This window comes from Austrofundulus limnaeus, unplaced genomic scaffold, assembly GCF_001266775.1.
Source record: "Austrofundulus limnaeus strain Quisiro unplaced genomic scaffold, Austrofundulus_limnaeus-1.0 Scaffold263, whole genome shotgun sequence".
Lineage (NCBI taxonomy): Eukaryota > Metazoa > Chordata > Actinopteri > Cyprinodontiformes > Rivulidae > Austrofundulus > Austrofundulus limnaeus.
This window is the reverse complement of record NW_013952665.1, coordinates 34,375-59,333: the sequence shown is the minus strand read 5'-3', so window position 1 is coordinate 59,333 and position 24,959 is coordinate 34,375. Positions and strand designations below refer to the sequence as shown.

The 24,959-nt window shown below is 38.4% G+C and overlaps 1 protein-coding gene across 1 annotated transcript in view; it reads left to right on the top strand.

Moving 5' to 3' along the window:
* The window catches only part of LOC106526162 (lipopolysaccharide-responsive and beige-like anchor protein), a 53,364-nt gene that overhangs the window by 15,997 nt on the left and 12,408 nt on the right, over window positions 1-24,959 (top strand). Inside the window, exons 9-13 of the mRNA XM_014020671.1 lie at window positions 11,194-11,361; window positions 17,525-17,614; window positions 20,549-20,726; window positions 22,212-22,271; window positions 23,848-24,003. Of these exons, the coding sequence (XP_013876125.1) occupies window positions 11,194-11,361; window positions 17,525-17,614; window positions 20,549-20,726; window positions 22,212-22,271; window positions 23,848-24,003 (652 nt within the window). The remainder of the gene's footprint in view (window positions 1-11,193; window positions 11,362-17,524; window positions 17,615-20,548; window positions 20,727-22,211; window positions 22,272-23,847; window positions 24,004-24,959) is intronic.

Genomic DNA, 24,959 nt, shown 5'->3' with positions numbered 1-24,959 from the left:
CCACCCACCCTGCTCTGAAATGGACAGAACAGAAGCAGAAGGTGGTTCTTAAAGAGACAGAGGTCAATTTCAAGGCATTTAGAAGAGGAAGTGATGAGAAGAAAAGTTTATTTTCTATTTAAACATAAAAAAGCCTTTTAATAACAGCTAAAGGTGACATAGATACTTTATTATGGTATAGTATTTAAATTTATGCCTGAGAAACACATAATATTGGCCCTATAATAGGTGGGCATGTGGAATCTCATGCAATACCACAAGTTCTGTTAGGCACTCAGACCAGGGATGTTATTTCTGTTTTTGCGTTTGCTAAGACCATATGTCTGTGCCGCAAGTCTTTGATTACAGTAAGTAATCGCTTGTGTATCCACTGATTACTTTCTAAGAAATTCCTTAAAGTCTGTTTGGTAGTTTCCAAGATATTTTGTCGATATGACAGACAGCCAAACACACACAGGCAACAAGAAAACCATTATCAAGTTTTTGCCTTTGGCGGAGGGCATTAAGTGTACACAAGACTGAAGGCTGCATTTCACAAATACAGGTTTGAAATGCTGAGGAACAGGTAGATCTTAGATGGAATAATGTAAGAAAAAAAACACCTCAGTGCTTTTAGTGAAGCATGCATCAACCACATTAAAGTGCTTACAGTAAATACTTGCTTGGTAAAGCAGAATCCCTATTTCCACATCTCTCTCTCTCTCTCACTCACACTCACACTCACACACATACACACACAAAGTACAGAGATCTTGAGGCGGCATGCCACAGAGATCAGGAGCTGCTTGTTGTCTTTACCAGGAGGTCAGAGAAGAGGTTAAGAACTTGATCCTTCCTCCACCAGATAACTACATTTCTCAGAGCACTGTCAGCTCCTCTGACATTCCACTATATATGACCACGTCTCAGGTCTGCAAACCACTAATGCAACAGCAGGTGATCATCGGTGCATTTGTGTCTGCTCATCGGTGTTTACCAGTTCTGTCACAGGTCAGCTGAGATGTGGCAGCCTGAACTTAGAACTTTCTTACTGATTATATCTGCCACTGTTTTAGGTTTCATAATATTTTAAACAAAAAGGATAAAAAATGTGCAGTAATTCACACATCTAAAATGAAACACGTTTTTTTTTAATTGTGGTATTTGTTCTGTAAAGTTCAGTGGTTTATCACTGTTTCCTGGAGGCAGCACCCAGTAAAATGAAATATTTGATATCAAGCATTAACTCCATTCTACCAGTGAATGACTTTATTCATCCCTGAGGGACAATTTGTAGTCATAAAAAGTAGATGCACACTCACAAAATAGCAGCACAGTCACTGGTCTACTGTTTTATTACGTTCTGGAAAAAAGCTGAGCTATTTATTTTTCACAATTTTTTTGATAAATATCTGTATTTTAAAGCATCAAATTTAATTTACATGAAACTTTAATCAGTTTAGTCAGTTCTTGGAAACAAGCTCAACATACTGCGCTCATTTGCTACTCTACTATTCACACATTTGGTTCCTTTCTGTCATCTTAGTTCTTATAATGCTGTTGACAGAGCTACCAGCCGCACACATGGGACAGATGGGCAACATTTTTTACTTGTGGCCTTTTTTTGTTCTTCCTTAGCTCACTCAATGTAGTTACAAAGACATCAGCTGTAAGTCCCTCAACGAAGAACTGAGAGTCTTACTACTTTTTAATGGGCAAATTCAGTTGAGTGATTGGTCAGAATGGGTCAATTACAAGTGTACTCCACATGTGGTCAGCTCTCACTGTGAGATCACTGTGACTTCTCTAGGGCCGATAAAAGCCAGAGTCACATCATGTGGTAGAAGACCATGGTAAAGACTTACTAAAAGTAGGAACTGTGAAATAGAAATGGAAGGCACTGTTATTTTTCTTCACATTTGACTTCTGTGTAATGACATGAGCAACTCTGATCAAAACATTTGGTTATAGAATACTTTTTCTTAGCACACGTGTTTTTTTTCTTCCCTAAAAGCTAGTATGTAGCTTAGTTTTAACAATCTATTCTATAAATGCTTTACATGTCTGCTAGTAATATGAAGAGTTTGAACTTGTTAAAAAACTAAATTATTAGTGAATGCATTTTACTTATCAGTCATTTAAAGGAGTGTGTGTGTGTGTGTGTGTGTGTGTGTGTGTGTGTGTGTGTGTGTGTGTGTTGGGGGGGCATTATGTATTATTCAGGCACATAGTTCAATCCTGCACAACAATCAGCTTTTACCTTCAGTTCTGAAAATCCTGTTTATATCAATAATAAATTTGACTTTGCATCGCCAGTCTCTTTAAGAACCACCTACCATTTCTGACACTCCTACTTCAGCACATCTTCACAACCATACTTCGGTTTAGGGGTGCTTTGTAGGGCGAGAGTTCTGCTGCAGACTGAGCTCCAGAGAGGTGATTTGTGTAAATAGGCAGTGCTATGTACCAGGAAGAGTTTAGGCAGCCCCACATTGCTACCACTGGACATTAAAGGGTTTCTCAAACGTCGTCAGAGCAACACTCACTGAAAGCTGTGATGTTCCTCCATGAAATGTGAAATGACAGGTCTGTAATATTGACTTTTAGCCTTATATTTAGGGGAAATGTTATTTAGCGATCTAAATATTTTTATAACAGTTTGTAAGGGTTTTCAGTTGTGAGTTTGTCTTCGATTATTTGTCCCTCTGAATAAAATTGACTCACTTACAATAAAATTTTATTTACCCCTTACAGAAATTATTCATGTCGTAAATGGCTCTATCATTCTGTTGCATGGAGTTTCACATTTGACCTTCCAGCTGTTATAGTAGTGTTGATGCCATTACCATAATCCTTCCTGCAGAGGTGCACCTACATGACTGCTAACAGACAAGTGTCATATTAGGAGTTAAATTACCATCACCCCCAGATTAACACCCTCTTTGAAAGTCAGCTTCTGAAGTTTGTCAACTTTATATGATGACAGCTTTTCATACTCTGGAAAACTAAGTGCCAATGAGTCGCACCAGGATTACATCAAGCCATTAGAAAATGTTCATGCTTTCCAATTGGAAAACGGTTTACAAGCAGAAATATTGTTACCATAGCTTACATTTATAGTAACACGTTGATTGGTGTAGTCACTCCATATTTGAGTGAGATCCAGAGACAAAGATATGTTTCCTCTGCTAAATCTTCCACCCAGACCACCAGCCCCTCCAAGTCAAAGAATGTGCCTGTTTACATTCATCTTTCAACCCAACAACTCTCTCTGAGCTGCTGGGTCCTATGTACGGTGGTTCCCACAAGCCTACGCATCTTCTTCTCACAGTAACCCCGACGGAGTTCATGTGTAAGCTGAGGTAAACCACTGCAAGTACTTGTGCACTTGTGAATGACTGAGTGAGTGAAAATTCTAACATTGTCTGGGCCAAAGTGGCTTCATGTACCAAAACATAGCTTACCATGTTAGACGAGCACTAATCTATTCCCCTGGTGTCTCTACTGAAAGCTTTGTTGTAGGATGGGAACTACCACGTGGGGCAGATGACGGGGGGATCTGGCTAACGTCAAGCAGCGCTCACTGTAGGGGTATTGTCATGCATGAGGGCAGACATGTTTACTGTGTGCTCAGTGTTTTACAAGCTGTCCCCCGCCCCTCCCTTCTTGTGTGCCTCCCCCTCATCTCTTTAACCTCCTTTTCAGTGATGTAATGGAGAAGTCTAATGAGAGCCTGAGAAATGGGATGATCTACTGTTCCTGAAGTACTCACTCACTAATGTTGTCTGTCTTCTTCTTGCACCCCTCCACACCCTAATTTTACTTCAGCCAAACTCTGCTAAGATGCTCTTCTGGAGCACGACTCTGTTTTTACACTCCTTCCATCTAAGTTGGTCTTTTGGCTCAGGCTTTAGGACTTTAACCATACGAGTACAAATTCACCAATAAATATTGTCTGCATTGTGATAAGATGAGGCAGGTGGCACTGTTGCTTTGCAGCAAACAGGTTTCTGGTTGTGTTAATAGCTTGGCCTTTTGGGTGTGTTGTGTCAGACAGATTATTCTGTGCACAATGTCTGTTTTTTCTCCCTTCGTGAGTTTTTGGCCATTTGATTATCTCTCTAAATGTCTGCCTCTGGGTACAACAGTCGCATTCTGGAAGCAAGTAGTTGTGCAGCGAACAAAATGACACAATATACGTCATGCAGCTGTGACAACGAGAAATGATTTCAGCAGTTTCTGATGAAGTACCCAGAGGCCTCAACCCTCCTTTTGACCACCGACAGGTTCAATAGACTGCGGCTACGCATGACCCTGAAGAATTGTTGTGTATTGTATTACCTAGTCCCAGCTTTTTCCTGTTGTTTCAACAGAAAGTAAAAATTAGATGATACAAAAGAAACTATGGTTATTGTGGTTATTGTTTCATTGTTTTTTCCCCTCATTTGTACTTTGAAGCGTAAATGGAAACAGTTATTGCAAATTCTTGGTGAACCGGAACATGGTAATTTTAAGAGTTACCGTATTTATTCAAGTATAATACATAAAATTAAATCCATAAAATCATCCATAAAGTTGGGAAGTAGTACTATACTCGGATAAATATTTTTACTTATGTATTTTAACTGAAATATCAGCTTCATTCACAAAATGCCTGAGTCCGGAAATGACTGACACCGTGTCGTAAAAATCAGTTGAAATGAGCTTACCCCTGACACTCCTCCGTTTTTCAGAGCGAGATAATAACAGATTCAGGCAGGCGACATGATGTGAAAAAAAGTGGGGAGTATTCCTGCACCTTAGTAATGATAACAAACAAATGACATTAGCGTGTGACCGGGCCGCTCCTCCTCGAACAACAACAAACACATGTTTGTCTGTAATGGCTGCCGTCTACCAGTGTTCTGAAAAAATTTGTATCCCTGAAAAAAAGTTTCCCCACCAGAGGGAGTGCTCACGAGTAGGAAGTAATCTGCTTTTCCCCCACAAGATGATCCAAATCTCACGTGAAGTCTGACTTTTGTGTTGGCACATCGTGGTGGACTATGTGAAAAATGCCAGAATTCATATGATGCTGCTACAGCTGATATACGTATATTTGTTGTCAAAATACCTTTTAGTACATATGTTGTTAAAATAAAATGAACAGTCCAATGATCATTTTACTGATATGTATAAAGACTGCAAAGGCTGAAAAATCTTGAATTCTGTATGAAATTGGAGGTAGTTTGAGGATTAAATTCTTTATGCTTTTTAAGCTCAAAAAAGTGTGGGTCGTGTTATACTGTACATGAGATCGTATTATACACGAATAAATACGGTAATAATAAAAATACTTTTTGGATGAGAAGTGAAACATCTTGAAAAAATAGAAGAAAAAAAGTCTGTTTTAATTTTCAACTACTAGGACAGACACATGAACTTAAACCCTAGAAAGCTGCAACTCTCCACACCCCACCACTTTCATATCCGTCTCCTTGAAGCCCAACTACACTCAAGCTGATCAGTTAAGCCATTCATCCTAATCATCTCTGCTCTTCATTCCACCAGCCAACTCTATAATCATCCAAGACAAGTATGTTTCTTTCAACAGCTATCCAAATATTCCTTCATTCACAGCAGAAGACTTGGTCACTGCTTCCATGTTTAATCAGCTCAGACTGTTGACTTGGCTTTTGTGCAATTAATGCTATCATCTTATCACACTGGTGATGTATTTGCTAGCCTAAATAACCTTCCAAAATGTAGTAGGACTGATGGTTTTTCATTCTGCCTAAATACATACAAAAGTTGGCAAAAGTATGCAGCTTTCTAAGAAAATATTAATATACACATTTTCTTGTGATGTTATTGCAAAAATATCCTTTCTTCTCTTTAAGTGGTAATTTTGTACATAAACTAAAGCTAAATTGTAAAAAGTAACATTTGTTTTACTTTTCTCTCCTCCACTTTTTAGTCAGTGTAATTTGCTGTTTTTGTTTACTTAGTGAGTATTGTTTACTCGAATGCCTTTTATGTAAAGCGGACCAAATCCACCATGGTATGTTTGTTTTGAAAAGCTCCTCTCCCAATCACTACTCATTTCACTTATTTTCACCCTTTAACATGATATTGTTGCTGTTTAAGTGGGCAAGAGATAGAAAGAAAGATGGGAGGAGAAAATTAGGGTGTTTGGAGTCTCAGGTTCCACTTGCTTGTGAGTGCCTCCATTGAACCCTTGCCAAAGCGCTCACAGTTGTGACCTTTTCTAATTAGCTGAGCTGGAAGGGGGCGGGATTGAGGTACCACACACATCTGGGGTTCAGTCGGTGTGTGAAAATACAAGAATAAAGGAAATGGTTCGTTAGTTGCACGACTTCTTTAAGGATCCTGTTCCTTACGTCATCTGTTGACTCTTTCCTTTTCTCTTCCTTATTGAGGCCCCAGTTCTCTTTGCTGTGCAGCCTTCCTCTGCCTGCTTCCAAATGAGATCGGTTTCTCATCTACAACGAGCTAAATGAGTCCTTTAATCGTGGGCTTGTCAACCTCAGGCAAAAGCAGCTCTTGAAAACTTGATCCAAAGGATCAAATGACTTGAAGAAAAATGGAAAAGAGAGAACCAGCATTAAAAATGTTTGAGAATAACCAGCTACTTGGTAAAAATAAGTGAACTTGTTAACAATACATTTTGAGTTAAAATTCCTTACATTTGTGAAACACTCTTCTTGGGTGCTGTACCCATGACAAACTGGAATGAAGCAGATTTAAAAAAAATACTTGAAATGTTACTGGTTGTTAGTAAGAATGCTATCACAAGGAAATGGTGGAAGGTGGAATCTCATACCATAAATAATGGATGAATATAATGCATGAAATATATATTATGACAAGTTCTATGAAATCTGGATTAAATGGACTGAGCATGTAAGATCTCTTTTGGTCAGGCTTTCTTTAAAGCAAACAGATCTGGTCTATAAGATGTAATACTGTGAATAATGGTGCTTCTGATGTATGTTGGGTATTCATGTATGTAGATTCTGTATACTGAAAATGTTAAAAATAGAAATTATTTAAAAAATGTGCAAATGAGTAGACGCAAACGAATGAAAGAAGAGTATTGTTTCCTTTAAGGATGTTTATTCTTAGCCTTCTCTACACACTTTTTACCAGCTGATGAGGAAAGAAGTCCAAAACTACAACAACAAATTCCCCAAACTAACTCATTATTTCTGCTCATCTCCACCTTAAAAAAACACTGGTGTTTCTGAAGAGGCATTTGGTGTCTTTTTTGAGTTGATAAAGACACAATAAAAATATATTCAAACATAATAAATATTCATTAAAATTCTGACCCAGACGTGCAGTGAGTTAGGTTTCAAATATTTTTCCCATGTAGAAGTTGTTTCTCTTTAGCTCACGCTAAATGTGGTTTCCAGAATCTTTTGATCAGTTTGTTTTTAACACAAGTAATTAATGCAGAACTGACAGACATGCATTAGCTTTATTCATCTGTTATCAATTGAAACGCGCGCACAAACACTGACATTTTGCATGCATATGTGTGTTCGGTTACACGCATACACACCATCAGTTACACGTGTCCATGCACACACTTGACATTACTCTTGGCATGCAAATGAGGGGATTGATTTGTTAAGTGATGTTTTAACATCCTTACAGACAGCTCTCCATAAGTCCTTAAAAGGGTTTTTTAGGACCAGTGAGGGAAGGAGGAAAGCGTTCACTGTCACCTCGTTAAGACTGGAGTGAAATCCAGCTCGATCCAGTTCATAAAGCTCACCACAAACCACAACGAGCTACAGAAACCCTTCCGACAGACCCAGTACAAACCCAGAGCTTGGGAAGACACGCCAGCTTTTAAGATATTTACTAAGAAATTAATGAGATTAAATAATAATTTATGTTTCAGGACGTAAATCTCCTACTAATCAAATATATTTTGGGATAAGTCTGTGAAGGAAATGCTTGTTTAAGATTAGAAATTCTCCATTGACTTTTCAGAACACTTTAATGTCCACCAGCTGGCTAAGTGCGATCACTTGCCATCGCTTGTCTCATGTCTCTAATTGGGATAGTATGTTTGAAACTTTTAACTCCCTCTAAGCTGTAACATATTGACAGACACATGGTCAACCTGTCATTTTTATTTGACCGTTTTTGGTTTTCTTTAAAGTCTCAAAGTCCAAACTCGAGGTACATGTGTCTCGCAGAGGGAAGAATTAGAGTAACCTGAAACTTTCCTGCAGATGAGGTTTGTTCGTTATTCTACGTTTTCACTGGAATTCACGTCACAGCTCGGCTAACAGGCATGAAAGCAATATAAACACGTAGTTCAGACAGATATAATGATGTAGCGGCCCTCCTGTGCATTAGAGAATATTCCAAATTTTCTGTTGTTGGAAACAAATCTCAGCTCACAACAAAGGGGGACCCCCCCTCCTCTCCGCCGCTTCAGAGGTGTACTTTATCAAACCTGTAACAATAGAAATGAGGCTTTCCAGTGACTTCTACCCCCTGTTAGCATTTACATAAAGGCATGCTAAATTATTCATTAATTATCAGTGAGTCCCTCGTGGGGTGGGGAAGACACACGCATCGGCTGCTAATTGGCACATCAATAATTCGGCTTGGTTCCCTTCTTGGGTCCCACCTCAGGAATCTGCTATCTGCCCCAGCCTTCTGCTCAGATGTTTCCACAGTGCGTTTCCACACGAGGACACACTTCCACACCTGCTCACCTAACATTTAGTTAATGGGTAACCGGAATATGGCTCCTAATAATTGTTTTATACATTTAATAGCTGTATTTTTCACACATCTGCTTTTCCATGTGTAAGTAGAACGTGTTGATGCCACCATTCATTTCATCTTTAGTTCAGTTGTAGTTTTTAACTCGACCAAGATGGTGACACATGCCCAAGGTAGAAGTATAGGAACTGGTCACTATTTATGCAGACTTTATTTTAAGTTTGTTCACAGTACTTTTCAACAAAAATCAAGTTGTTGGTTATGTGTTAATTATGTCTTGTGTATTTTGTGCTATATAAGACTTGCTCTAGAATCTTTGAGGTATAACTAAACACTGTACCAGAGTATTTCTACTTGTTTGCAACTTTACACTTATAATCTATTTTATTGATAGACAGAAATTTCATTTTTACAGAAATCTTTCCAACTTTAGTTACCAGATGCAATGAAAAATGATTATCATTGAATTCTTATAGGCATATGCATAAAAATGCTTAAAACTCTATTGATCATCAAAAAGTGTGTTCAAAGTTTAACATGACTTGCAAGATGAACAAAAGGATCATGACGAAGTCATCAAAAAATTGTATTCAGTGCACTACATTTATACCTGAGTTATTTGTCTAAATTAGCTGTTTTAATACTGACTTTCCACATCATGGAATTTTAACAGGTCCAACACTGACTGTGCTGAGAATAATGAAATAAAGGCAGTATGGCTCTCAGCATACCATGCAGCAATAAATTTTACCAACTCAACTACACAGGCAATATTTTGTGCTGTGTAATTTTTGTGACTAAACGAAAATTACTGAATGTCACAATGTATATTTCCACAAGAACTTTACTTTATGAAAATAAATACTGGCTTTCAGTACTTCTATACCTAATTTATCTGCCTTTAAGTACAATCTGACAAGTAGAGTCAAATTTTCTTTTATTCTTACATTTTCACATTTGTCAACTGAGGTAAAATTTCTCCATGGATTTAGTTCGTCAAGAACTCATGTTTTTTTTTTTTTGTCAGAAAAGTATTAACAGACTGAACAAACACAAAACAAATCTGTACATTGTCCATTTGTTTTTACCCTCACAATGCATCTTCAAATAGTCCACGAGTGATTTACATAAAGTCAGGGCTCTGAGGAGGGAGCTGCAATAACATGGCTTCTCTTTGTTTTCCCAGACTGATTGACAGTTGATTGCTGTGCACATTAAATGCTCATCAATCCCAGCTTTAGTTTTCGAAACAGCAGAGCAGGGCCTGTCGAAGGTCAATTTTAACACCTAATGAACTGATGGTTCTCTTCCACATTTACAGATATGCTGTACCTACACACAGCTGAACCTTGATCTGTCTGCTATTACGGGAGAAAAGATTGTTGCACTGATTTGTAATCGTACATTAATTAAAAAGTAGTTGGATCAAAGGATAACATTTTGTTTTTTATTCATTTGTTTCATATTTATCCTAAAATGTTTGTCTTTTTTATTGTTTTCAATCATACCTATACCCTGAACTTCGTCACCTATTTGTTTTTCTCCTGATCTGTTTTCCATGTGAAAACACACGCCGTTGTTTCTTTCCTATAATCGTTTGCTAAACATTTTCATTGCTAAGCTTCTCATCAGTGCAGATCATGAGCTTTGTGACAGCCAAAACGTAGTCGGCACCGATGCTGCAGGAAACCTCATCTGAGCTGCACACAGTTTCCTCTTTAGACGTGTGCTTGGCTCCCCAGCTAAAAACTGCAATTAAACAAGTGGGGAGAAATTAGATGCAAAATGACCTGTCAGAAAGTCACATTTAAGTGAGGGATGCACTAGCACGTGCAGTAAAAATTTAAATGATATAAATTGCCATTTAAGTGCAGCACGGGCTAATGTTTAGTCACAAATTAATGTGACACAAGGCAGCAATGACAATCAAGGGCTGCCTCATTCTAATTTTGTCGTGTTTAGAGGGCTTTTGTGAGACTACGGCTTTACGCAAATTAACACTATTGCCTGTTTTTATGAGAAAACCATAAATGTTTTTTCCCCTCCTTTGCCGGCTAATGAGGAGAGAAAACGGCTGGTGTCTAAGTAACGGCGGCGCAGAGACGTCTGCAGGAGGAATAACACTGGGCTCTTGTCGGCTCACAACCAGCAGAGGAAGAACAAAGACAGAAACCGAAACGACTCCCTAATGAGCCACTAGAGTTTTGATGCTCCCTTATGATCAGATTTAGATACACTGTGCATATTCCTTGTGATAAAAATCATCTGCAGATCCTATCACAAAAACAATTAGCAGGATTTTTGCTTTCTTTGAGCATTTTGCCTTTGAGGGACGTTAGGATTCAGTAATGAGATGAGGAACATTTTTGGGGAAGCAGTATTTGGTCAAAGTATGGTGTTTAAATGGCATTCATATGTTGATATTTCTAATACTCATAATCTTATGTCCTTTTTTTTTTGATACAGGCCCTGGAGAGTGAGTTTGTTTCCTGTCAGCTTCACCAGTGGATTGACTTGATTTTCGGCTACAAGCAGCAGGGGCCTGAAGCCGCTAGAGCGCTCAATGTTTTCTATTATCTTACCTACGAAGACGCAGTCAACCTCAACTCCATCAACGACCCCATGCTCAGAGAGGTGAGGCTGCAAGTTTGTACACAAACATTTTAATCCATTGCTGATTTAACTCCTTCATCAGATTATGCTGAGTTGGTACAAAAATACTCCATTACGGTAAGTACACTGGAGCACTCTCAAATGGATGCTTAATATGACTACGTTATAAAAGCATCTGTATTTCAGAGAGGTTTTTGATGCCATTAGCAGCATTAAATTGTCTGTAGAGAGGCACCACAGAGCTATGCTAACAGTCTACTGGCAGGTATTGCTGAGCAAAGCTTTTCCCTTGTGTCATACCTTTTTTTTGAAAGCACTTCACCAAGTGTTCCACTTTAACGCCTTAAAGCCTCCTCCTTGGCTTTCATTCATTATTCATTCCCACCACTTTGAACTGATGCGCACACAACCCTACCCTGGTCTGCCCAAGAGCAACCACACAACACACAGTGCTGAAAAGAAAAACCCAGCCGAAACACCGGCCTGACAACTTCCCCAATCTGCTGGAAAAAGCAGCTTGCCAGCAGCAAAGCCGATTGACCCACCTCACATCAGCTTTTTGACATCAAAGGTTTAGTGCTAAAAAGGGGTATATATTTTGTTATTGTTGTCTTGATAATAATATTTATTATTGTTGTTTTTTTTCCTGTTTGAATTTATTGTAACTTGGCTCTTGGTTTATGTGTATTTTTGTTGCTTTGAAACAGAATTACTGCATTCTGGTAATTTGTCTTTTTTTCAGTAAAGTCTAAAAAACTAAAACTAAACAAGAAAAGGAAGACGAGCTGCTAATTCAAAATAAATTTGCCATTTTATTTGAAATATTCTTAGTGGCAAATTTTTAACATCCCCTTTTCTCTTAAATAGATGTCTGATTTTTTATTTTTTATAGCAACTTTTTCAGTTGGAAAACAAAGTGTTTCAAACTGAAATACAAGAAAAAATTAAGGCTACAACATCCTTAAATCAAAGCTCTTGGTCTCAAGTTGAAATGATATTTTCTTATGTCTGATGAAGAGTGCACAGTGACATTTACAATGAAACTATTAACCACAAGTGGCTGACCCACAGTTAGCATAGAAGTATTTTGTCACTGAAATTCACAAATTAAGTATTTCAGTGACATTAATAAAGACAGCTGTGTTATGATGACTTCAGTTTACCTGTTTACTGACACATATTCTTCATGCTTTAGTGAAGAAAAGAGGACAGATATGTGAAATTATACTGCAGCTTATTTCAATTTTAGCTGCTACAACAGTAGGACAGTAGGTACTTCACAACAACTATTCATCTGATTTTTCCTACAGTGGCTGCACAACGTAACTTACCAAAATTACATTTTTGACGTTGACAGTATTTAGGATTTTGCAAGTGCAGCAATGCATGCTAAATTAGAATAAACTGTAGCCTCCACCCCTACTGTTAATGAATGATATAAACAAAATCCCATTCCATTGTCTGGGTGCAACTGCTAGAAAAGAACGTCGCTGTGAATTTCAAGTTTTGTATTTAAAATATAGTTCTATGATCGAGGTTAGTAATGGACAAAACAATGGAATCAGGATTCATCCTGTAATAAATAAGACTTCTCTTGGCATTCAGGTCTAAATGGAGATGAGTTCAGAGTATATGAAGTGGCCGAGCAGCCTTCTGCCTCCACCGTGTCGCTGCCCTTCATGCTCACTGACTGGAGCATCGCGGGCACAAGGGGTAGATCGTTGATTTATCACCTCATTCACCCTAATTCCCATCCAGATGTGCTATGGCCTTTATCCACACACACACACATCCACACACACACACACATGCACGCACGCACGCATGCAGATTCATTATCCGAGCGGCCTGGTCTTTTCCACACTCAGCCCATTACCCATTCTTCCGCCTAAGACACACACACACACACACACACGAAAATTGGATCCTTGGTACTTCACTATTTCTGCCAAGCTGTTCCAGTGACAATGTTATTGATTAATCTAACAATAAACACAGATCCATCACAGGCAGATTAATATGATCAGAGTTGTTTTAGAATAGAATACCCCCACCACACCATCCCTTTTAAAACCGTTTCAAAACAATTACGGTAAGCTTTGGCCTGTGCTGTTGTTCGAAATGTTGTTTAGTTTGCATACAGTGCATCTTGAAAATCTCATAAAATTTTAGTTTCATTCAGGTTTTTATTTTTATTTATTTATTTATTTTTGAGTTTGTAGAAAATGTTTTCATTTGTCAGTTTGACAGCAAGTCTATTCACCTAAATTAGTTCCAGAAAGCCAATAGCTCAGGGTAATAGTGAAAGTATTCTTATTGTTTACCTGTTACATTTGTTTATTTTGTTGCATTGAACGAAACATTTAAAATTTACAGTCAATTTAAAATGTGTTTTTATATTAAATAAGTAAAAAGTATTATTATTATTATTAATGTTTTTGTTGGAGAGTGGAGGGCACTCATTGGCTGGCCGGACATAAGGCACCAGCCCGTGGGCTGTCAGTTGAATAGCACTGCCATATCAGTGGCAAAACGTACACAAGCTAAAATGTGCTAGCAGCTGCTTTATTAATGTGTAAAGTTAAATTAATTTATTTGTTCCCCGAAGATAAAACAGATTTAGTTTTTTTTTTGACCCACTCCCTCTCTGATGCTGCAGTCTGCTGCTTTTTTCAACTCTGAATGCATGTCCAGTCAGAGCACCTTAATTAGTTACATAAACAAAAGCAGTGTTGCACTTCTGAGCAAATCCAAGGCTCTCTGTCAGCAGTGTTTGTGCGGAAGGAAAAGTGCCCTGTCTGTGCAGAAGGTGGAAACCGAGTTTTATGCCTGGACCTCATCACATTCAGATGCTGGGGGGGCGCTAGGGGGCTACCGGAGCTCTGAGGCTGAAGGTTTTGGGTTTGAAAGTGTCCCCAGAGTCTGTCATTACTGAGTGACAACTGTTTCAGCCTGAATTGTGGTCTTAGCCAGGATAGGCTGCATTAAGGCGAGCCCTGGGGCAGTGCAGTGGGAAGGGGGATGGGTCACAGATGTGTGTACATCTGTGTGTGTGTGTTTTATTTTTTTCTTGTGTGTATGTTTACCAAAAACTGGTTTATATAATTTTGTCTTTTTGGTTTGCAGATTCCATATCCCTGCCATGCTTTCTGGCAGACGTCAACTCCTGCAACCCTCAACCTTTCCCACATACACAGGCTTTAGTGATTTCTTGAGATATTACATAGACATGCTGGTACAAAATTGTGTGTGGGGAAATGTATTTATAGGCATGCATTTCCATTTGTATATTCCTGTGCACTCATCAGCAGTTTGTTTGTGCAGATTTTGGTTCTGGAAAAAGTTTGGAAGCACAGATTAGTGTTAGCGCTGTGGATACCAGTGTCATGTTTTTAAAAACAATGATTGTTTCCTGTCTAGCTCCTACCACTCAACCCCCCAAAAAGAACTGAGCGTTCACGTTCATTTACGTGTTGGTGTGCAGGGAATTGCATGCACATCTGTGTTGCCTCTTGGTGTATAAAGAGAAACTCACTCTGATTTGCCTTCTCATCATTCTACAGGGCTTCCCCTCTTTCACATACGATTATGGAAAAATCCCACAGCCCCTCACAATAGCAACGAAAGCCAGAACCCTGCTTGAATTGTACAGCGTTTGCGTAATTCGGCAGAAGACGGGAAATAAGGCCATGCATGTGAACCTGCTTTGAGACTTTGCCAAAGTCAGTCCCCAAACATAAGGCAATGCAGTTTAGGATTGTTTTTATGTCCACTGATGGAAATTTTAAGCCAAATTATGCAAACATTATGCCACACAGTTAGAAATACAAGGCGCTTGCATTCATTGTTTTAATTCTATTCATAGAGTTGTCGTCATCGGGTTGATTTGCATTAAAAGCACAATGTTTTACATGGAGATCCATCTTGTCAAGTGGCTGAGTAAATCAAAGGACAGGCTGGGACTGAGCTAAGGGCGCTTCAGCCATTTAAATGTATAGAATTCAGAAAAGCCTCATCAGACATGGGCCAGCGCTTCTAAAAGAGATTGGCCTTGTGGATGGCCCCTCATATAATCACCTGAGCATTGCATTGGCATATAGGGATAGGACATCCTGACCTACCCTCTACCGCTTTCCACCGGCTCGGCAGCCTCGTAAATGTCAAGTCTGAATCTAATGAAGATAAGTTGAGTGCCTTTGAGGAGTCTCTTCCACACATTAGCTTAAGCAAAAGAGAAAGGTGACACTTTGACCTTGAATGATGCACTGATGTTCAAAGTCTGACTATGGCTGAAATGAAAAAATATTGAATTTCTGCAAAGACCAGTTTTGAAATCTTGAGCTGAGGTGATCTTATATTTGATATAAGCAAAACACTGAATCATGAAGGTATTTCATTGACAACCTGACATGACTGACCATGTATTACATAGGTTGTTTTCACACTGCAGGCGAAAGTGGCCCAAATTAGATTGTTTTGGCACAAAGGTCACTCTTATCAAAATTTTTGTACGATAGTATAAACGTTGAAAATCCATTTTTTCCCTCCTAAATTTTAACATGTGTTACTGAATTGGATACATGTCTGCTGTTTTCAAAGCAGCTGCAGTCTAAACAGTCATGTCACATTTCTTTTGATTTTTACATCAATGAAGAAGAGGTGACTAGATCTATCCAAATGCTAATATTATCAATACCAACTTAATGCAGTTAAAAAAATCACACATTGTAAACCAAACTTAAAGCTGTTTTTTGTTTTGTGTAAGGAGAATTTGTCAGATAAAAAAAACTGTGGTACATCAAACTTTGCGAGACTTTAAGGGTGACCTCAGTTCTAACTGACTCACTCTGTGACAACACAAAAGCCTGTAATTCTGGTCAAAAGAGATCAAAATAAAGGGTTGTTCTGTTTGAAATCTTTGGTTTCTTAGTGTTGTCCTACAAAGATTTTAGGTCTCAGTTTTTAGCCCAATATAACTTGGTGAAACCTTGCAATGACATATTAAAATCATTCCATCTTCTCTGCTTTTCTGGTTAGTTTCAGACAATGGATATGAGTGGACTTAATTTCCCAAGATTTTCTCATGGAAATACCAAATGCAGGCCTCAACTATGAGCTCATTCTCAGGCTGTGCCAAGTCAGGCTCAAACGTCTCAGCCTACACACACAAGCTGTCACTCCTACACAGCTAGTCGCACAGCACACCAACACACTGACGGCTCTGTCATCGTTTTGTGTTGGCCATTTTATGTCTGCCTGTCCCTTTTTATACACTATCATTCTTTGTCTCGCATGATAGATATTCTTCAAGTGTGTTGTCAGCCTAATGCTGTTATGCACATTTAGACTGATGATGTGTTCCAGAGTATTTGGTTCTTTCAAAAAGAACGATTTGGAATTAGAAATTTTTTCCACTAGTTATTAAGAAAATGGTTTTGTATTTCTGATCATTTGTTCAACAACTTGTCTTTATTCTAACATTGGGAAACTATAAAGGTCCTCGTTCTTAAATTCTCTCTACAACAAACCTTGGTTAAAAGGCAAAACAAGAACCAACGTCAGTGATAAAAATGCACGTTTGTGGCATTCTAAACCCATTGTCTTAACTGAATGGCATTGAAAGGGGGGGTTTAGAAAAGCTGCATGCATCTGCACCGTGTGCATGTCCCTCCTCTTGGTGGTTCGTCTGACAGTGAGCTGTGTGATGATGTCCAGAGGCTGCTCAGCCGGCGTCTGCTCTGACATTTATGGTCCTATACCTCTTCATTAACACCACCTAACCAAGCATACCAGTCAGCCTGCCCACCTCTCCTCGGATTCTGTGTGGCTGGGGAGGATTAATTGGCAGCTGGGCATAAATGTGTGTGAGCACGAGACGGTGAAAAAAGAGTGTTTATATGTAGACTGTGTACATGTGCTTGAACACAAGTACATGTATTTTTCTCCTTGCTGTTAGGGCTTTTATGTTGTTTTTTATGTAAACACACTAATCTGAGAATGTTGTAGCATTTGTAGAAGAATAATTTGATATTTACTTCTAAGTGCAAACTGACCATTATCTGTTCTACATCAACAGGGTCATTATTGTTTCAAGTCTAGGGCACATTAATCCAAGAAAAATCAACAGAAAATCGAGATGTTCTTACAGTCGTCATTTTTCCTTCTCTATCTTTTTTTCATACAGGCTGTGGAGTCTCAGATCAGGAGTTTTGGTCAGACCCCCTGTCAGTTGCTTATTGAGCCACACCCACCCCGTAGCTCAGCCATGCAAGTGGTAAGTGGTGCACAAACCTACATCGCCAGTTACGACCTAAAAATGCTGACAAGCTATTATCTGAAGTCAGACAGTTTTTTTTTTTTAAAAAACGGGGTCAGAAGCCAACTAATCTTCATTACCTGTGTTCATCTTTGATTTCTGGTCAGCACTCCTGTCCACACTGAACTCTTTTTGATGATTTGTAGCTTCTTCTATTGTATCGTTTTCCTTCTGTCTTTCTTTGTCTTTGTACTACTGTGGGAAAATACCCTTTTGCTTTTGAAAGCATCCGCTCACTCATTATTAGTGAGGTGTTTGTGAAAAGGAGAGCTCACAACCATTTGTGTGCATTTAGGAAGAGGGCTTTGAGGGGGTTGGAAGGCAAAGAGTCAAGCTGAAAACCTGGTTCTGAGCCAGATTTTCCACCTGAGCTGGAAACAGAGCAGATCGTCTAAAAATAAAAAAAAAGAGCAATGAGAGGGAGCTTAGAAGCAGTAGCCCTTTAAGGGCCAAGAAGTGCAGGCAGCAGTGCCTGCTTGTGATGGGCCGAGGTCCCATGAGTCCCTATTAGTGTGGTGTCCCTGCGGCGCTGACAGCTGGCTGTAGACCACCACCCAGCACATGCACACACAACAACTCTGGCTTTTCCTTTGATTCTGTCATCTTACTGCGCGGGTAAATACCTATGAAGTGATTTTATTTTCACGCCACCTTACTCTTTTCCAGGTCTTACTATTCATGAAGCATTTTTCTAGCCCCTCTTTCACTGCTTTACATTTCTTTAACTGCTCAAATCTCTTTACTTATCCATGATCTTGCTCTTCACTTTCTCTCTATCTCTCTCATGCGAGTGTGTTGTCAGTGTGTCGGCATCTGCCCATGCTGGTGGTAATGATACTGTCAGTGCCTCTAGTTAGCTGTCAGACACCGGATTTTCTCAGGTCTGTTCCTGATGTTAAACACTGATGTTCCTCTTCTTTACACGCAAGGAGGAAAATAGCTTTCTGTTCAAGCTGCTTAGTACAAACACTTCTTAAATTGTCCTAAACCTTGTCTAGGCAGAGGAAACAGTTTGACAGCTCAATGAAAGGACTTTTATCTTATGACTGGATATTTTCTTCCTATCTGTATGTTTTAAATAAAACAAATTTAAGTTGGTGTGTTTTTTTTAAAGCAACATGTATTTCACACATTTAGAAATTCATAAAGCTCTTAAGACATACATTTAATTAACAGTAAGCCTAAACAAAAAAGCTGATGAAAAGATTTTAATTATAAATGTGTGTTTTGGCCAAAGTAAGCTCAGTCTCGCTTATATTTTAGATTCAATATCTGTGGAGCTTTAACTTTTTTTGAGACAAAACAATAAAACCTACAAGTTATTTGTCCAGATTTTTTCCCTACCATTTCATAGAATAACTAAAATTTAAATTTACTTTTATAAAACAAAAATGCAAGTGGTTCTCAGCATTTTTTGTAGATGCCTAAAAGAGGTTAAACCTCACAAGATAAAACCTAAAATAGCTGAATAAATTCAATGAAAAAAAATCAATTTAGTAAACGGAAAACATTACAAAAAACCTGTTGAAAATAAGCCTTGAAAAGATAATGTTTTTTCAATCTTTAAGTTATAGCTAAAATTCTATTGAAAGTTCTTCCAGACATTAGAGGACCTAATTTTAGGGTCATGATCCTATGGCTGATCACTGTGGCCAGCCAAAGCAAAGACAATCATTTTTATTGTTATAAAAGAAAAAACTGAAACCAATTCTAGAGGAAACTTTGTGCTCACAATTTGCTTTCATTTTAGGTTGTTTTAGTGCAAATTTTGAATTAGTGAACTTCATTTCTTGTCTTTTTCCCCCTTCTGTAAGACAAAGGAAAGGTCTCAAATAGGCATTAATGGTGCCAGTGCAATGACTGGGGTTTTGTCCTTCCCTATACAATAACCTTTGTCAACACTGATAAGACATTTCTCAATGGCAGCATGTGTATATTAAGAAAAATTGTGGTTCCAAGAAAAGGACCCTGAGGGACACCATAAATGACCTCATGTCTGGATTGCTTCTGCTTGGTGATACCACTAAACATATTTCTATCAAACAGGGGAAAAAAATCCTTGGTATGTTAACACACAGCTGAAACTTTGCCAGATTGTGATTTTTAGTTTAGCATTTACATCTAACCCTTTCAGATGTTTCTGCATCCAGATTAATTGTTAGGGTTATTTATATCAGCACTGTGACGAGAGCAGAAATTTCCCAGAGATAAAATATGCATTCAAATAGCATTCTATGGAAGCTCACTTTTCTATAATCATGACCATGAAAGGTAAATTTGAAACTGACCCACAGTGGCTTCATACAAGAGTTCACTTCAGTTCAGTATACTGGATCGGTTGAAGAAAAATGTTTCTTAGAGCAGCATGGAAAGTTTCTGTCAGCAGACATTTATTTATGTCTTCAAGTGCATTGTATTAAAATAGATTAATACTGAAGATCACAAGTTGATCTTTTGAAGAATTACAACCAATTTTTTGAGCAGACATTTGTCAGCTGTTTAAAATTTATTCTACACGCAAGTGGGGAAGAGCTTCTTATCTTTTGAGAGACTCCACTTTCATTTCAGCTTTTCAAATGTTTAATCACTATCTTGAACTCAGAACATTTTCTTGCTCTTTGTCTGATTTCTCTATGGTACAGTGGAAAAAAAAACTGCCTTACCTTTTCTGTTTAAAACCAAACTGAACCCTTTCCAATTGTAATTACCTTGCTTTAAAGCTACTAACAGCTATCCTGCCTCTAACCTTCTTTTTATGCTTTTCTCTTCTTCTTGTCTTTTTCATTTACTTTCATATTTTGTTTTTCTCTTGCCTGCCACTCCACATTTTGGCTCTGCTCCTGTTTGTCCTGTCCTCCATCCCCGGGCCCTGAACAGTATCTTCTCCTGCAGACCCCACTGATGTTTACGGAGCAGATGCAGCAGGATGTAATCATGGTGCTAAAGTTCCCGTCCAATTCTCCCGTGACACACGTAGCGGCCAACACCCAGCCAGGACTAACGTCACCCGCTATCATCACAGTCACCGCCAGCCGCCTCTTTGCTGTCAACAAGTGGCACGGCTTGACAGGTGAGAGATTCATACTAAATAACAAAAACCCAAATACAGCTCTGTTTTAGGCTGTTTAATGTTTCAAAAAACACAAAATTCCTTGTTAATTTGTTTCTGCTCATCTGCCCTTAATAATTAATACACGTGTATAATTTGACTGATCTGTCTCATCCCAGTAGGATGGACGTTGATTTGGGAACCAGCTGACTATGTCTCCCAGACAGTAGTATCAAATGTGACACACGTAGAAGGCAGTGTTAGGTCTCACGTCTACCTCTATACATCAGCCGATCACTTTTACAAAACCTTATTTACTCAACACCCGTCCTGCTCCAGAGAAAAAACTTCAATTAAATGAAAACTGATGAGATCTTAGTAAAATTCAATCACATACAAAAGATTTGACCAACCAAGTGATTCAGTTTAGCCAGCTGTATATGTGACCCATCACATCAAACTGTGGTTTAAGTCAGATTTGGTCAAAATAACCAAAGCACATTTTTAGATTCCCGCTTTTCAAGCTACGTTTTGGTACCTCGATCATCCTGAGATCATGAGCGGTTCCAGAGATAAGGCTTGATTTTTTTTCCTAATCAGGGTAACTTGTTATGATTTGGTCGGAATTCTACTTTGAAGTTATTCTAATGACACATTTTTTGATGTCATTTTAAAGAAGAAACCTCAAACAATGTTTGAAGATTAAGATTTACCAACTGTAAAGAAAAACAGTTAAGAGCTTGCAGGGACAACAACCAAAATGTACTGTTTTTCTGATCAAAATCACGTTTATTTTTATTTATTTATTTATTTATTTATTTATTTATTTATTTATTTATTTATTTTTGTAGCTACTGTTCAATAAAGGGCTTCAAAAGAGCTTTAAGATTTTATTCATTCTATTTCATTAAACTACCTGCAGATAACAGCTGGTCACATATATGCCATTCAGCAGAAGCGTAACAATTCCAGGGATTTATTGAATTTTCTCACCAATTATTGAAAGGTGGAGATAATTGTTGTTCTTACATCTCAAAACTTAAGGATGCAGGGATAAAATGGCATAAAGTTGTTTAGAGGTTAGAGTGTTTCACTGTTTTTATATTTTGTTTATGTGTTTTAAAAACATCCACAATATATATATATATATATATATATATATATATATATATTACCTTATTTCCATCTGGGATTAATAAAGTATTTTTGAATATGATGCTTCAAATGTGATAAAAAAAAGTTAAAACCTTTCTTTATGTTCTGTTCATGTAAAATCAATATATTTGAACCTGTTGGTAAATAATTTGTTTAGTTATCTTCTCTATAGCCTCAGTAGCTTTTTAGGTATAATTTTGATATGATTTATAGGAGAAAGCTTAGACCAGTAGGTCACAGTATCACATTATGGTTTTAATTTTCAGTGTGTTAGAATGACCTCATATGCAGCATATTTTCACAAAGCCACTCAACTACAATAATATTCCTATCTGTCTTCTCCTCTGTCAGGCCATCAGAGCCCAGCGGATCAGCAGTACCAGCTTCCTGTGGAAATTGACCCTTTGATAGGTATGCTGTCATATCTGGCTGTTAAAAGAGCCCCCACACACACTGGAGTGTGAGGCATACACATATGCATGAAATGAGTTTTTGTGTGTGGATCCTGCTGGCATCTTGGTGACTCATGGCAGTCTGTGGAGCCGTGTCCCTGGACAGTAGATTAGAGCTGTTTCTCAGCCTCTGCCCCAGTTCGCTCGTCATGATATAGGCCCTGCTCTCACACTAAACCATTTGCATGCAAATTGGAATGCAATGAGCTGTGGCCTAGGCCAGCATTTCATCATCAACTCCCCCTCTCTGCGGTCCCCCTCCTCCCTCCCTCCCCTGCATCTTCTTTGGTTTAATTTGAGCGGAGGGAAAGGACGCGTGTCAGTGGAAATGAATATGAATGTGGTAATAATGTGTGATTGAGAATGCACGGCGGACGGCTGTCAGGACAATATGGGCGCCTCTCATCCTTCACGACTTGTTGATGAGCAGGAGAGGAGCGCCGAGTTGCAGCGATGTATGGGATGTGCTGCCACAGCGGCGAGGAATGCGCCTCTCTTCCTCCTGCGCCAGACTCCTCCAGTATCGTCCTCGTTTGCAAAGGATGCTGCTCTTTCTCTGCGAATGTTGTGGTCACTCTCTGACGTTTCTCATTTTAATTTCCTTCTAAATCCTCGACAACTGAAAACAACCAGATTCAATTCTCAGTTATTCATTTTTATCTGTGCATGAAGTCATTTAAATGTCTTATACAAAGGCTCTACATACTATCAGACTAAAATAAACCTTAGCTTTATTGTTTATTTTTTATTCAGCATGTGTGTATTCTTTTTTAAAGCCCACCTTTAAGAATATTTTTACTCTTTGGTACTTAAGCATTTATTTAGAAATGAACATTGGCCATCATCACACATTGGTTTATCTCTCCTACTAAACCCTCATAATGTATCTTTGTGGGAGAGCGTGCACATTTTGGGTGAGGTAGCTGGGAGTTTTGTTCTTGTCAGTAATATATTTACACTGTTTGCATTCCAGGAGGAGTCTGAGCTAAACACAGTAAATTGAGGATGAGCGTTGAGCCATCTGTGGTTCTGGGAAATGTTAAAAAATTGGATGAAATATTTGTTGCAACCAGTAGGCTGAGATCTTCCCGGTTTTACCTGCTTTCCATGCAATTGACCCATTAAGTTCTAAAAAAGAAAGAATGTAACTCAAAGAGAAAAAAAATAGATCTAAGCGCGTCAGGAAATTAGTTTTCTAATTTAGAATACTTAATCACACAACCGAGATGGATTTCTGTGTCTCTTCTGACCGGAGCGAGGCGCACGCTGTTATTACTCAGGCTCTTGAACTCTCACGGAAAATGTGTAGTCCCTATAAACTTAATCTCCAGGATGTTTTATGTGTCCCCTCATAAATCTTTTTTACACTGAAGCTTCAGTGGAGGAGCATCAAAGTGTGAGCTTTTGCCTGTTTACACCATAAATCTGCTATTTTCAAAGTGTTTGTTGGATCGTTTTTGCAGGTTTCACACTTTGTATATGTTTGTGCACCTTTTTTTTAACATGTACGCTTTTGTTTGCTGGATGTGTTTCAGCCAGCAACGTGGCCACTCATCGTCGTCAGATCTCAGACCTCCTGGATCAGAGCATTCAGATCAGCTCGCAGTGTTTCGTCGTCACAGCCGACAACCGCTTCATCCTCCTGTGTGGCTTCTGGGATAAGAGCTTCCGGGTTTACTCCACTGACACAGGTACTTTATAACAGGTTCTGCAGTAGTGTGTGCACTGACGTGCTGCTCTGAGCTCCAGAAGCAGCGATTAACCTTTCTGATGTTCTGGTTTTGTCTACACAGAAACACAGAGAGTATTACACAAAGACTTCAAATGTAAAAAATCGCACATGCAATAGTTGCATAAACTTTGCTTTTTATATTCATGTTAAGGATTTCTCAAGTATAGATCAATTTATCATATTTTTAACCCTCATTTTATCAGTCATTGTCCTCAGGGTCTCACTGGTGTTAATGTGTTGTAATATTAAAACTCACAAATATCACAGAGAGAAAAATGCAATCAGTAACCCATGTAACAGCACATTTATTGCTTAATGGGAAAAAAACAGGATAGTTTTTTTTTTAAAAAATGGTCCATGTATTTTAAAATTGATCACATATTTGGCCTGAGCCAAACTGCTAAGAAACACCAAAATCACTTAATTGCATGTTGTAAGAAATCCTGCAGCTTAAAAAGATTGAAGAAGCTGCTTTAGCTTAAATAGGGACCCCGAACACAAAATACATTACAAATTGCAAAAACAATACAGTTTAAGCCATACCTACACACCACTATCTAACCAATTCATTATTCTTATTTCATAGTCCACCACATACCTTCATATATTCCCTTATATAGTTTCACACATTAATAATAATTGAACATGATATTGCAGTTATCAACAGGGTTTGTGATTGAAGGAACATTGGGGGAAAGCTTTCTTTGTTTGTGAACTGGGAGGATATTTTAGCTGCATAGAACTAGAACATCATTACCCAGATTCCATTCAGTGATTTTATTTTTTTAAGTATTATCTTAACTCTTTTACACGGATATGCAGTATCGTTTTCATGAGTAGGACTCTATATGTCTGAATCCTTCTAACACACACACACACACACACACACACACACACACACACACACACACACAC